This window comes from Neltuma alba, unplaced genomic scaffold (assembly GCF_004799145.2).
Source record: "Neltuma alba isolate B1F8T4 unplaced genomic scaffold, ASM479914v2 tig00012148_pilon, whole genome shotgun sequence".
Taxonomy (NCBI): domain Eukaryota; kingdom Viridiplantae; phylum Streptophyta; class Magnoliopsida; order Fabales; family Fabaceae; genus Neltuma; species Neltuma alba.
In genome coordinates, this window is record NW_021636697.1 from 262,190 (window position 1) to 276,929 (window position 14,740).

The 14,740-nt window shown below is 37.5% G+C and overlaps 2 protein-coding genes and 1 pseudogene across 2 annotated transcripts; all 3 read left to right on the forward strand.

Moving 5' to 3' along the window:
* The first annotated feature begins 311 nt into the window (after positions 1 to 311).
* Positions 312 to 5,300, forward strand: LOC114723678 (uncharacterized; annotated as a pseudogene).
* Positions 5,301 to 7,563: 2,263 nt separating this feature from the next.
* Positions 7,564 to 8,389, forward strand: LOC114723622 (uncharacterized). Its single transcript, XM_028909823.1, has one exon. It carries the CDS (start codon positions 7,700 to 7,702, stop codon positions 8,105 to 8,107), a length of 408 nt encoding a protein of 135 aa, XP_028765656.1. The 5' UTR covers positions 7,564 to 7,699; the 3' UTR covers positions 8,108 to 8,389.
* A 3,195-nt stretch (positions 8,390 to 11,584) lies between these two features.
* On the forward strand, positions 11,585 to 14,330 carry LOC114723621 (pentatricopeptide repeat-containing protein At1g18485-like). The gene has a single exon (XM_028909822.1). It carries the CDS (start codon positions 11,831 to 11,833, stop codon positions 13,271 to 13,273), a length of 1,443 nt encoding a protein of 480 aa, XP_028765655.1. The 5' UTR covers positions 11,585 to 11,830; the 3' UTR covers positions 13,274 to 14,330.
* Positions 14,331 to 14,740: the final 410 nt, after the last annotated feature.

A 14,740-nucleotide genomic window follows, 5' to 3' on the forward strand; every position in this document is an offset into this window, starting at 1 on the left:
TAGCAACTTCCCTGTGACTATCCAATTGATTTCAAGTGGATACCTATAGAACTTGTTAGTGCTTGATAGAGACCTTTAAAAGACAAAAACAATACCATGTGATTCCTCACGGCACATACACTACCTGTCTCTCTGTAGGTCCCATCCTCTAGCCAACCCTTGACAATCATTTACAGGAAAAAACGGGTTTCTTGAGACCTTGAACAACTATAAATATACATTCCTTCTTGCCTTCACAACACAAGTCATTTCCATCCTCAAGAATCAAAAGTTAAACACTGCCTTATTGTCCTAGTTCAGAAACAAAAGAAATGGGTTTCCGTTTACCAAGCATCCGAAGGGCTTCAATCAGCGCCAGCCAAGGAGCTTCAAAATCTATGCAAGTTCCAAAGGGATATCTTGCTGTCTATGTTGGAGAGCAATTTAAGCGTTTTGTGATTCCTATGGTATACCTTAACCAACCTTCATTTCAAGACTTGTTAGATCAAGCTGAGGAAGAGTTTGGATACAATCATCCAATGGGCGGTCTCACAATTCCTTGTAGTGAGGATGTGTTCTTAGATATCACTTCTCAAATGAATGGGCTATAAAGCATAGTGATGGAAACTGATGTATATTTTAGCACACGTCTTGTAACACAGGCACTCACTTGTTTGCGTGAACATGGGCACTCACTTACCTTGTAAATATTTTTTGGTTTTCCGTTCTTAAGAAGTGGAAAACTTGTCGTCTGACTGAATGAGGTATTTGTAAACAGAGAAAGTCTCTGATTTTGTTTTCATTATATAATGAATCAAACAACTCAAGTGATTTCTTTATTTCTTTGCATGCAAAAACTAGTACTTGCATGTATGGGGATTCTTTTGAAAAGGAAAACTAGTAAAGAAGCCTAAATTTTAACCCATGTCATTTCCTTAGGTTAGAAAAAGGAACAATTCATTCTAATGCAGGCCCATTCATAATGGCAAATAAGTTTGTAACAACTTCGGGCTTTCCCATCTCAACTAACTCAGATCATAACCGAAGTGTGACATTAAAAATATTGAAACTAGTTCTTGTAAGGCAAAGAATTGTAAATAACTGTTGCTAATAAGGATTTCTGCAAATCTGTTCAAACATAGGGGTGTTTTGCAGAGTATGCTGGGAGAAAAAATGAAGAGATCTGTGATCCCTATATCATACTTGAACCATCCTTCACCTCAGGAGTTGCTAAGCTAAGCTTAGGAAGAATTTGGGTTTGATCATCCAATGAGTGGCCTCACAATGCCTTGCATATAAAATGTCATGCGGATATCACTTCAAATTCTAACTTCAACGGGTGCTAACTTTGAGAGAAATTAGACTAGGATCAGCTAGTCTGAGGGGCATCAAAGGCTTCTGCAGAAAATTGAAAGTATATATCCTTGAAGCCCCAGCAAGAATTAACAAAACATTTATATTCAAAATTCAGTTAGAAAGTCTACATTCCATAAGGGAATCCACGATAAAGATAACTGTATTGTTTTTTCTCAAATATGTACTTATATTTAATAAGGGAAGAGCTAGCATCTCTTATGTTTGCATCTTCATATTATCAAATTTACCAAGGACCTGTGCACGTAGGAACTTTCGAAACTAGAAACTATATTGATTTTTTGTGATCCGCCTAGTTATTTCTAGATTCTTCTGGGACCATCCTCTTTGATACGTTGTGGCCCACTGGAGCAACTCCTCTGTGACGTGAATTCACATTTCATCCATAAAAGTAAGACAAGCTGCTTTTAAACAGCCACTTGTTGTATTATATTTCAAATAAAATATGAGGTTCATTGGATTTCTGGTATCAACACCAAAGATGAGCTTGCTTCTTGTTTTAGTGCCACAACAAATGAACCTATGGTCTGCTATTCCTATATTAAAGATGTTGCCCATTTTGGGAGAAAAAGAGTACCCTCATCCATAGATTCATTGATCTATTAGTCCCCTTCAGTTATGTTTCTAAACCAATCATTAATGAAAATAAAATTGTGAGATAATAAATATAATTCCAAATCCCAGAGAACTGGCCTACGAGGATCTAGTGACCAATTTATAACAGCCAAGGTATGGTTTGGGGAAGAAGAATGTTTCATAGCAGTTCATTAGCATCACACGGTCTCTTACAGGACAAAGTACTCACAGACAAGGTCTATTATACTATTCCAATATATGATGTCTTCAGCCAGAGTTATGGCAGCTATACCATGCTTCCATCCATAACCTCATGAATGGCATCGAACTTCGTCATTATCTTCATTATTGCAAATGCTTCCAATGTTAATCATACTACCACCTATTCATTTTCGTTATTTAGCTGTTGCTAGTGCTAAGAACAAACCAACAAATCTCCCTTATAAGAGTCCAACATTTTAGATAACTTTTTAGCCCGAATCCAACACGCTAGTTTATTGTAATTTATAAAAGAAACTTAAAAAAGGTTCAATTTTTTTTTTAATTTATAAACATGCCAACTATTATTTAGCCTCATTTAAGTGTTGCTGGAACACACTATATCAGTTTTCCTGATCAAGATAAAATAAATACATGATATGTCTTAAGCATGTATAAAAATTAATATGACGACAACGGAAAACATAAGATATACGTTGGGTTCTGTTCTGAATTGCACTAAACAAATTATCCTTCTTGTTAAATTGACAAAGACACTTCAAGACATCATCGCATGATCCTACTAGAAATTTCACGACCAAATGGTTCTCTGAAATACTCTCTTCATCTACAATTTCACGACAGCAATTTCTAAAATCAAAAGGCTCGAAGCTCTTTATTTGAAAACATGCCAACAACTACTTAGCTTCAATTAACTTCTGGAACATGCTTTATAATTTGTGTGATCAAATTAAAAGAAAGATAACAGGTCTTAAGCATGTCTTGAAATTAAAATGACATCAGAGATAAATATTAGACATACGTTAGGTTTGAATTGATCTATTCAGAGAGAAAAAGAAAACCAGGAGCTGAAGATACAAAAAAAACAGCACACATTGCTGTAGCTTTTACTGGTAACATAGACTATGACTATGAGAGTATGTTTATTAAGAAGTAATGTAACACATCACACACTCACAGTTAATGGAAACCGTGATGGTGAGGGGAATAGAAAACAGAGAGAGATTATGGGGGAAGAGATGCAGAAACAAAGAAGAATGAAGGGAAAAACAGAGAGAGAGAACAGAGGCTAAAGGGAGAGATTCACATAGCTCAAAATATCATTCAACAAGTCTTCCATGGATATGCTGCCTAGTCCTAATAGATCAAGATTTCTTTCATATGAAGTAAAATCGATGACAACTTATTAATAAAATATAGAAGCAAAATCAAATTTGGTCTCCTTAAAAGAAACTTGATCAGAACTTATTAATAAAATATAGAAACAAAATCAAATTTGATTTCTTTAATTAGAAAGAAACTTACAAAAATATAATTAAAACACAAAAAGCAAAGTCATATTTTTATAGGTTTCTTCAAAATATATAATCATTTTCTGTATTCCATCTAGAAGGCAACACCAGACTTCAACCATACATCCCCTTTGTACCGCAAGTTTCCCTGTATATCTGTTTGCGGAGAGAAGAAAAAAGGAAACAAGTGAGATATCTCTGTAAGCAGATCAACAATGCAATGGGTCAAATCGAAACGTACCAAAAACAGATCATGTTAGGCCTCAAGAGGGTGGGGCATAGCATATTGTTGACTCTTGAAAATATTTCTCAAAAACAATGCCGTGTGAACTCCCACGAGGCCTTGTCTCTCCCTAACATAGTCTTTCATCTATATATTACTCATTCTTGCATAGGTTTCGAAGCAACACAAATATTTCACCATATCGTCTACCAACCAAATTCAAACACTTGTTTTTTCTCTTTTCATCTGATCTTCTTCTGCAAGTCATCACACGTCTTGTTCTCTTCTTGGACACATTAAAGCAATGGGTTTTCGTTTACTGGAATCAAGAAGGCTTCCCCTTCAAAATCCAGTGAAGTGCCGAAGGGGTACCTTGCGGTGTATGTTGGGGAGGAAATGAAGAGATTTGTGATCCCTATATCATACTTGAACCAGCCTTTATTTCAAGAGTTGCTAAGTCAAGTTAAGGAAGAATTTGGATTTGATCATCCAATGGGGGTCTCACAATTCCTTACACTGAAGATGTCTTCCTCAACTACTTCTAGATTCAATGGAGGCTAACTGGTATAGATTGTACAGAAATTAGACTAACATAGTGAGTTCACAATACAGTTTTGTGAAGATTGTTTCCCTTTCTCTTTAATTATTCAAGAAATGAAAGTGTTCAATGAGAAATTCGTGACTTGTCATTTTGATTATTAATGACATTGAACTTTCAGATTAGATTACCAGATTATTTCTGATCATTTTGCAGAAATGGAGAAAACATAATTTATTCTTTGTTCCGTAAAATGCAATTAAGACTTTTCTTGGGCGATATCAAGGGTCTGCAGAGAAGTGTAGGTAAATCTTAGGAAACCGGCCACAAGAATTAGCGAAACATTTTTATTTCAATTATAAAAAAGATAAACATTTCATACTCAAATCCCATAACAAAAATGAATATATTTTCTTTTCTCAAATTAGTAATTACATTTCACAAGGAAAGAACTTTCATCTATAATTATATCTCAAATTACGGAAATGGTGTGATGAAAGAACCTGTAAAAACTGGCAAATATATAAAATTTCATAGGGTCCTTCTTATGTAGGTGAAAAACGTCATCTGAAATTAGTTATGAACAGAAATTATTCTTTACTTATATTTTTGTTAAACCTCAAGAATCCTGTCAATCTCAAAGATTATGTAAATAACCAGTGTCTTGCACACACTCCTCCGATTTAGGACAGCAGAAATGTTCTCATAATGCAAAGTAATTAATAGTTATGAATCCTTCCGTGGAAATTGGACAATTTTTTCTCTCGAATGAGAAATTCATAGAAACACTCTTTTTTATCAGTCAAATCCTTTCTTAAAAATGGGGTTCCGCTTGCCTGGTATCAAAAGATCATCATTTTCTATAACTCGAGCAGCTTCAAAGGCTATGGAAGTCCCAAAGGTTTATCTTCTAGTCTACACTGGAGAAAAAATGAAGCGATTTGTGATTCCCATATCATACTTTAGCAAACCTTCATTTTAAGGATTGTTAAACCAAGCTGAAGGAGAATTTGGATATGAGCATCCAATGGGTAGTCTCACAATTTCGTGTACAGAAGATGTGTTCTTAGACCTCACTTCTGGCATGAATGGGCTGTAACTTTTGCTGAATTGGATTGTTAAAGATTAGCTGAGGCAATTTTGTACAGAAGGAACTTTTCTTTTGTTTGTTCCTTCACCTGTCAGCTGGGAAAAAAAAACCTGGATTGGATGGATAGTTATAGACAGAAAATATTGCTCGTCTTCCAGTTTTCTGTTAAATCTCAATGACTTTATCCAATTCATTTATATATTCACAACCATGTCTTGGACACGCTCCTCAGTTGACCTGTACCTCAAATTCAGTCAAGCATACCACCATTGTTTTGATGGCTAACCATACTGACAGGAAGGCAACCGAATGTGTGCAACAGAATGACAGAGATAGCAGTGAGGGAGATGGAGGTAGTTAGTTAGCTGGTCGTTAGAAATGGCACACTGAGGAGCCGTTAGGAAGTTAGTGACAGAAAAACCCTACATGCCAATGTAAACCAATGCCGCCATCATGAATGATTTTACTGTTCTCGTCTATGCTTAATTCTATTAATACTACTAGTAACTGCTTTTCTTTGAATTGTTCAACTCAAAACAAAAGTGAACTGATATATTTGATTTACCGGAAAGACTGATTCTTTAAGAAAGTTCAAGAACCTGATTTTCGTGTTCAGTAAGGAAAAAACCTAATATAACTTGAATATAATTCGTTCCTATCTCTATGGGTTAATATGTGTTTCCTTAGAAGGAGTTTAGTCTTGGATCCACTGAAGCCTGAGATCCGCTTGGCTGTGGCCATTCAAATGGGATCCAAAATGTAAAATGTAGCACATATATATCTCACATGCAGATTCAATCACAATAAAGTTCTTGAAGATGCATTGAAATAAAAAATTATATGACCAATCTATCAAACATTTGTGCCTTTACCTGCACACAGTGATTCTTCAGCTTCGTAAAATTTCTGCCCTGCATCTTTCTCCTTACATATACACACACCCAATATGCCCAAATAACCAACCAAGTTTTCTCTTCGTCCACCAAAATCCTCATTCTCGCAGATCATTAGAGCAATAAAGGCAATTTTCTTCAGCATGTCATCCGTCACGCTCTTCTACGGGCCTAAACCATCAGTGATAAGCATAGGAATTGTAAGAGTCTAGGATGGTGCCTTCATTTTATTTATTTATTTTTTTACCTTAGGAATTCATAAGTTATCTCTTCGGCTCGACATAATGCCCTCGTAATCGTCATAGGGTTAGTTTATTTAAGATCAAATCTCAAGAACCAAATGTATTACATATTTCATGCATACTCATATGCCAGATCAAACGATCATTGAAATCTGGTTTCAAAGTAAGAGATTTTCCTCGTCTCATTTGCTACTGGAAATCAAAACATACTCAAAAAGCCGTAGCGTAGTGACAAAAAATATACTCAAGAACTTCTATCATCACCCATTTTCTTAGTGCATACTCTATGTAACTGAATAAATGTATTATTCTACTCAACATGCTGAGTAGCCGAGGGAAATTCCAATGGCTCTACTCTATCAGGAAAAAAAATATTTAGCAGAAAAGGCGAGGTTATTTAGGATCGAGTTTAAACTTCCTCTCCAGAGAGTTTTAAGGTTCTTGATGGTTGACAACATCATCAAATGAGATGATATTGTACTTTGTCCAACAGATACTCCACATTTATCATAATTATTTGTACAAAGTGACTTAGCCTGCAACTATCACCCATTTTCGTCTCAGAGTTCATACTTTTGTGTGTTGTTGCTGCAAAAATATAGGTGGCCCATGCAATGTTTAAAACATGCCTTAAAAAAGAGCAGCTATAGCACAAGGCATGAACAAACATCTAGAAAAACGGAAGGAAATTTTGCAATGTGTCTTGGAGGTAAAACGAGTTCTCATGTCATGCTAAACTTCATTTCAAGATTTGTCGGGTGAGGTAGAGGAAGAATTTGGACATGATCATCTGATCGGTGACCTAGAAATTTCTCTCAGGGAACAAAACTTTAGAATTATCCAGATTCAACTATCTCTGGACAGAGTCACATGCAAGTGATCCATCTGCTTCCCTTACTTCGATCAATGTAACTGACTTAGTCTGGCTCCCAACTTCAACAAGGACCTCTCCCTTCTTTTGGGATAAGTGGGGTCCTATACACCTGAATTTTCACATATGTTGAGCACAATGTGTCCCCACACACATTAACTCTCAAACACTGCATTTGAGGACAGAGCCATGTGATCCTTCGAATGCTTCATGACTTTCCAATGTCCGTTCACATTCTCGCACACCACTCATTGCAGATATCACAGTCTGCTCACAAAACCCCCCTCCCTCCCAAACTAAAAATCATCTCTATATATACGCCCACAAACCATCCCCCATGTATCTCACCAAGTTTTCTCACATTGCTTACAAACAAGTTAACCTTCTTCTCTCATAGAAACAATGGCTTTTAAGAAGATCCTGCGTAGGTCTCTTTCCAGAGGGAAAGAAGGAACTTCCATGTCTACAAAGGTTCCAAAAGGGTATCTTGCAGTGTACGTGGGAGAAGAGCAAAAAAGAGGGTTCATAGTGCCTGTCTCGTGCTTGAACGAACCCGAGTTCCAAGAATTACTAAGGAGGGCTGAGGAAGATTTGGGTTTGATCATCCGATGGGTGGTCTCACAATTCCTTGCAGCGAAGATATCTTCATCAATCTCACTTCTCGCCTTGTACCATGATGTTTTTCCCTTGTGCACTTGGTCACGAAGGTTCCCATACCATGTCAGGATCACAAATGATTCAACTTCAAAGCCTACGCAGTTGGCTGCAGAAGCAAAGTTACAACCTGGGGAAAAATCAAAAGAGCAGTGAATTAACTCGCTGTTGAGAGAGTTTCATGGTTGAGAAGCATATGTCTCAAAGGGGAAACAAGTATTGTAATTCTTCATCTAAAGGATGGTGACACAAGCTGCTCCATTGTTGTGCTACTAAGGTCAAGCTCTCGAGCCAAGACACAGTTACACAAAACCAGGGCTGCCCCTAAGGATTCTCGTCATTCTTTGATCCGGAAAACTGAATTTTCGCACGGACTATGTGAATTGTAAAGTTTCATTCATTAATGGACATACATGATATTCAAATTACTCTTCTCTATTCAGAACTGTTGAATTAATTCTACTCATTTATTGTGTGTGTGTGCGCGTACTGAATTCCCACCCTGCGTTGGATATGGATATGAGAAAGCGTGAGAAGTGATACTAAAACCTCTTCATGGAACTTCACTTAACACATCATTGTTGGCCTAACCCTCAGTCATCCTAAATGCATTAAATTTGATTGTGACAGAATATAGTATGGGCATCCGATCAAGGTTTATTTGTTAATAATTTTACCTATGAGCAAAAACTTGAGATCGTCGAGTGCAATACGCGCAATTAAAAAACTAATTGATTGTGCCAGCTTATAAATAGAGTTGTTGTCTCCAATAATTTTAGGCTAATGTGGGGTTTTGATAGTGACAAGTTAGAAAAGACCTCTCCTGTTCTTCACGCGTTATTAGTTTTCAAGTGTGGCCGTTCGTAACAAAAGCAACAATGCAATTGTACCAAAAAAGGCCCTATAAGGCGCAACTATTTTCTGCCTTTTGCGCAACTTCACAAAGTTGAGATGTCCTTTTCACTTCAGTAAACTAATCAGAGTTAAATCTCACCACTGTAAATATAAAGCTTTGGAGTTTACTCCTTATGGTGATGACACTTGATGTCTTCAAGAGTTAAACGATATGAACTCAAAATGATCTGGCTGATGGTCAAGTTCATGTTGGCTATCTTCGAAGTTGAGATGAGTTTGCATTTAACGGTAACATTACATGATCTCTTCCGAGGGCTACTTCCCTTCTTAAGCATCCATCGGGTCTTGTTTGGTTTTTTATTTCCAAAACATTTTAAAAAAAAAACTGTTTGATAATTAATTTTTTAGTTAAATATTTGAAAAAAACAAGAAAATTATGTTTTGAAAAAAAAATTAAAAATTAATTGTTGTGTGTTTTCTTATTTTTTAGCAAATGATTTTTGTCCGGTAAAATTGGATAAGAAGCAGATATCTTCTTTCACTGTTATGCTCTGCCTCTCACACTTGAATTTGCCAATTTCAATGTAATCTATTCGCTGCTCTCTAGTTTTATGCTTGTTGAAATTAACTTTAGGAACAATTATTTCAAACAAAATCTAAATATAATACTCATTTTTATAGTGTATGTCTCTATAAATATAATTTACACTATAAAACTGATTCTAAATAGAATAGAAGGAATACTTTTATTCCCAAGTATGATTCTTTGAAACAATCATTCAAACAGATGCTTTTAAGTTTTAACCCAAAATTTGTTTTAAAAAACAATTTCTTAAAACAATTTCGAAAAAAAAAAAAAACAGAATGAAACAAGGCCGAGTTACCGTACCAGATATTTTGCAGCGAGATGGTAACAACATATATGATCCAGCCAACTAAGCAGCAAGGGTAATAAACCGACAGGTGACAGTAAAATTGTAAAATGCTGCGACATATGTCTCTGCATTTAATTTCTGTTTGGCAGCAAGCAGTGCTAGTTAGTAATTACTCAGCCATCGCCAGACAGAGTGAAAGCAATTTGTACCTGTCTCCTCTGCTTTCATCTCAGATAAGTTGGGTCCTATGTATATTCGGTCGTTCGTTTCCAGGCCCACCATGTGATCCTCTGCTTTTGTTTATGTCTCCTCAGTATCATTCCCCTCTACCACACGCCACATAGGATCACAACTGCGTGCATGCCCGACATATGTCTCTGCATTTAATTTCTGGTTGGCAGCAAGCAGTGCCTAGTTAGTAATTACTCAGCCATCGCCAGACAGAGTGACAAGCAATTTGTACCTGTGTCTCCTCTGCTTTCATCTCAGATAAGTTGGGTCCTATGTATTTCGGTCGTCCGCTTTTCCAGGCACAACCATGTGATCTCTGCTTTTGTTTATGTCTCCTCAGTATCATTTCCCCTCTACCACACGCCACATAGTGTATCACAACTTGCGTGCATGCCCACCCATTCATCCTATATATACACACACCCATTCACCATTCTCATCCATCCCATCATCAAGTTTTCTTACATTTCTCACAAACAAACCTACCTCTCTCATAGCAACAATGGCTTTTAAGCAGATCCTGCGTCGTTCTCTTTCCAGAGGGAAAGAAGGGGCTTCCATGTCCCCTAAGGTTCCAAAAGGGTATTTTGCAGTGTAGTGTACGTTGGGGACAGGAAAAGAGGGGTTCGTGGTGCCTATATCGTTCCTAAATGAACCGAATTCCGGGAATTGCTGAGCATGGCTGAGGAAGAATTTGGGTTTAATCATCCCATGGGTGGTCTCACAATTCCTTGCAGAGAAGATGTTTTCATCAATCTCACTTCTCTCTGGGTGCCATAATGCTTCTCTTTGTTCAATATGTATGTGGCTGAAAAACGGAGACCACTTGTGAAGATATAAGTGGCAGAACGTGGGACGAGAACGATGCAAAGCAGTTTTCTGATGAACTCCAGGGGATTTCATGGTTGAAGCATTTGTCTGAGTGCAGAAGAACACTCGGAAGTTTCATCGTTCAATGCAAGGATCGATGATCGCTCTGAACTCGAAGCAAAAGGTTTCATTGACTTGCTAGTAACATCTAGCTCTCAGAGACAAGCCAAGATCGTTCAGTTATCCACGTTCTTCAAGGAGAAAGAGTGAATTGTTACAGATATCATGTGATTGAAACGAAATGTACTATTCAATTGATCAAATGATATTGAAATGAGATGATTCCATTCATTCAACACTTGTTCTTCTCCCTTGTCTGCGTCCATAATCCTTTTTCTCCCTCTGTTATTAGTTGAATTTCTTTCAAAGATTAATGTAGCCGTTTGAATATGATGGCAAGATGGGTAAGAGATTATAATGAGATAAAGTAAAAGTGATTTTGGACTATAAAATGAGTAAAGCAAGCCCATTAGACCCGATTGAACTATTACTGAAAATAATGGATGCCAGCTTACAAACTCTGTACTTGTCTCCAATGATTTTAGGCAAAGATGGAGAAAGCTTAACTGGTGAAAACGATTAGGTTTTGATGGGGACCTCTCATGCTAGTTTACTGTTTTTGTTTTCCAATTTGTGGGTGTCACGTTAGCAAACTGCAGCTAAAGGCGTCGGCAAAACGCAACTATTTTCTGCTTTTAGTGATGTGCGGATTAAATTTCTAATTATTATTAACACATGCATGGCCGTTGCCAATGTATCACTGCTCAAACTAATTTAACAACTGAAAATTGACATAAAATTGCAGAGTTCCAAGTTTGCTTTGATAAATGATCATGTTCGTAATTATTCAATCAGCATCAAGTTCTTTCCAATATCCTCGGCACCATGGAAGTGAGAAGAATAAATGGGGAAAAAGAAAGTAAATTTTGTAGTCGGAACGGGAAAATGTTGTGTTACAGTTATCTCTTTTGTAACTGATTCAGAAAATGACGAAGAACTTTTCGAGTGAAAATGTAACAAGCACATATTCTAGTTCCTCCGATTTTATATGTCCTACGTCAATTTTTTCAAATCAACTCAAACATTCGACTCTGCAATTCAATTTTTGCAACAGTGTCACCTAACTAAGAATGTCGCAGCCATCAAGAAGCTTCATGGTTATCTGCTCACAAGGGGCATGCTCTTTGTTTCGCATGACTTCCACTCGGAATTCATAGCCGCTTATACCAAATGCTTTCCCAGGAACAAGCTTCAAACCTTGATTAATCTCTTCAATTGCATCAACTCCACAACTCCACTGTACTTCAATGTAATAATATCTGATTTCTGTCAAAAAGGTTTCCCTTCTCTTGCTCTCGGAACTTTCTCCTTCATGCACACAAATGGAGTCCCGTTCGATTCGTATACTCTGTGTAGTTCTTTGAATGCCTCGTCTAGAACTAAAGATATTACATTTGGAAAGCAGATTCATGCCACTGGGGGAAAATCAGGTTGGTTATCTAGTGTTTTTGTGGGTTCTGCTCTCGTTGATTTGTACTCAAAATTCTCAAACGTGAAAGATGCCGCCCTTATGTTCGACGAAATTCCCCAGAAGAATACTGTCTGTGTCAATGCACTTTTGGCTGGTTATGGTGAGGCTGGACTCTGGGTCCAAGAACTTGAACTGATTAGGAAAATGCCCATGTTGAAGTTGAAATGTGATCGCTATACATTATCAGCCGCTTTACGTGCATGCACTGGATTATCTGCAATTGAAACAGGTAGACAAGTGCACAGCTTTTTGCTTCGTGCTTTGCATAACATAGAAAGTGACGTGTTTCTCCTGAGTGCTTTAGTTGAGATGTATGGTAAGTGTGGTCTGATAAAGAAGGCTTGGCAGGTCTTCAAGTTGGCTGGAATGCAAGTTAGAGGAGGAAAATATAGGGACATTGTATTATGGACTTCAATGCTTGGGGTGTACGGAAGACATGGCCTTTACAAGGAAGTATTTGCTTTGTACAATGAAATGTTAGCAGAAGGAATCAGACCTGATAGGGTAGCGTTTCTGACAGTAATCTCAGCTTGTAGTCGCAGTGGCCAATTACAAGATGGAATCAAGTATTTTGAATCCATGTCTAATGACTTTGGATTAGATCCTGGTCCAGAGCATTATAGCTGCCTAGTTGATTTGCTTTGCAGGGCTGGTGAATTGCAGAAGGCATGTGAACTACTGAATGAGAAACACTATAAGGGAATAGGAAACTCTAGCATCTCCGTGTGGGGAGCACTGCTTAATGCTTGTGTGGATCGTGGGAATATTGAAATGGGCAAATTGGCAGCTCAAAAAGCTCTTGAGTTGGATCCCCAGAATGTTGGGATTTGCGTTATGCTATCAAACCTATATGCCCGATTTGGCATGTGGGATGAGATTGGGAAGTTGAGGAGGGTGTTGATTAAAGAAAGAGGGTTAAAAAAAGATGTTGGCTGCAGTTGGGTTCAGGTGACATGTTGACTGCTAAAATGCTTGGAAATGCTTAAAGTAATGTTCTTGTTCCTATCTGAGCATGATAGGCCTCTGTTCCAAATTCTGAAGTTTCTTCTGATAAGATGTAGTACTGAATATTGTTACGTTGGTCTCTGTATCAAGAGAAGGTGGCACAACAATAGAAGAGATTAATTACATAACGTCGATTGATTTGCCTGACATATTTTGCCTCAGATACATCAAAACAATGTGAACTCTGTGCTTTATACTGGTCTTAGATGCTCAGAAACGCTATGAACTGTTAACTTACATATCTCACCAGCATTAAGGACATGAATAGGGCGATTATCTAGTCTCCAGTTGCTAATTTTTATCAGAATATAATTGGAAATAACAACGTTACTGCCGTGCCAATCTCTGACAATCAATTAAGGGAACCAGGAGACATGCACTTGCCCTAAAGATTTAGTCGGACTGAAGAATTTGTCTTGTTTTATTCGATAGCTATCATGTGTAATTCCAGCTCTTTCACTGTAACTGTGAGATATTATTATGTAATACTGAAGTTTTTCATGATTTATCTTACCCTCCGATCTCCTAATTCAGAAAAACTTATATTCCGTTCTCCAAATCCTGGACCATTCTCATTGAGCTAGATGATGAGTTCATTCTTGATAAGCTATCAATTCCTTTAGTGTTCAAGTGAGCTACACAATTTGTTGGTCAATGGATCTCCTAAATCTCGCTGTTGGAAGTACCAGAGTTTCTTGGAGGATATCTTTCGTATGGCTGAATATTTTAGATAATCTCTCCTTTTCTCTGACTAAGCGGATGGATTCTGCTGTTTCAAGGGAGATGGAACCGAGCGGTTGGGTTCTGGGACCATCAACTCCTCTAGCTTGTTTAATGCGCAAGGACACAGTGCATAGGAGTGACTCTCGGTTGTTTCTGTTCTGGATCTCTAGGGGATAGGAATGGCATTGGCTAAGTTGATTGCTTTGTATTTCTTTTTTTTTGGCGTACCCTTCATTTGATTCTTCGGGCTAGACCTTATAAGTATCTCTTTTCCTATCCTTAATATTAATATCCATTTGGTCCAAAAAGAAAAAGATAAGCATCTGACGAAATATCATGATTTCTTTGAGAACTTGTTTTTTTGGGTACAAAGAGGACTTGTTATATGTACGGGGTTGAGCTAGGTTAAAGTCCGTGGTCTTCAGGTTCTTGCAATTAAGTATTAAATTGGAATGTAACTACCACATGCTCAATTAGTTTGGTGGGTTTTGTACTGAGAAAGGATCCTGCCGTGATGCTTTTTTGAGATACGAAATGTGCTTCCTATCCGAGGAGGGCCCTTCTTTGCTGGGACGGTAGGTACTCTCGTTGGTACTACTCATGGCTTCTGATGGACCTCGCATGTGATTCCCCTTTTGATTTGATTGGTTTAACTTTATAGGAAGTAAGTTTTGCAACGTCTGTCATACTTTGGTAATG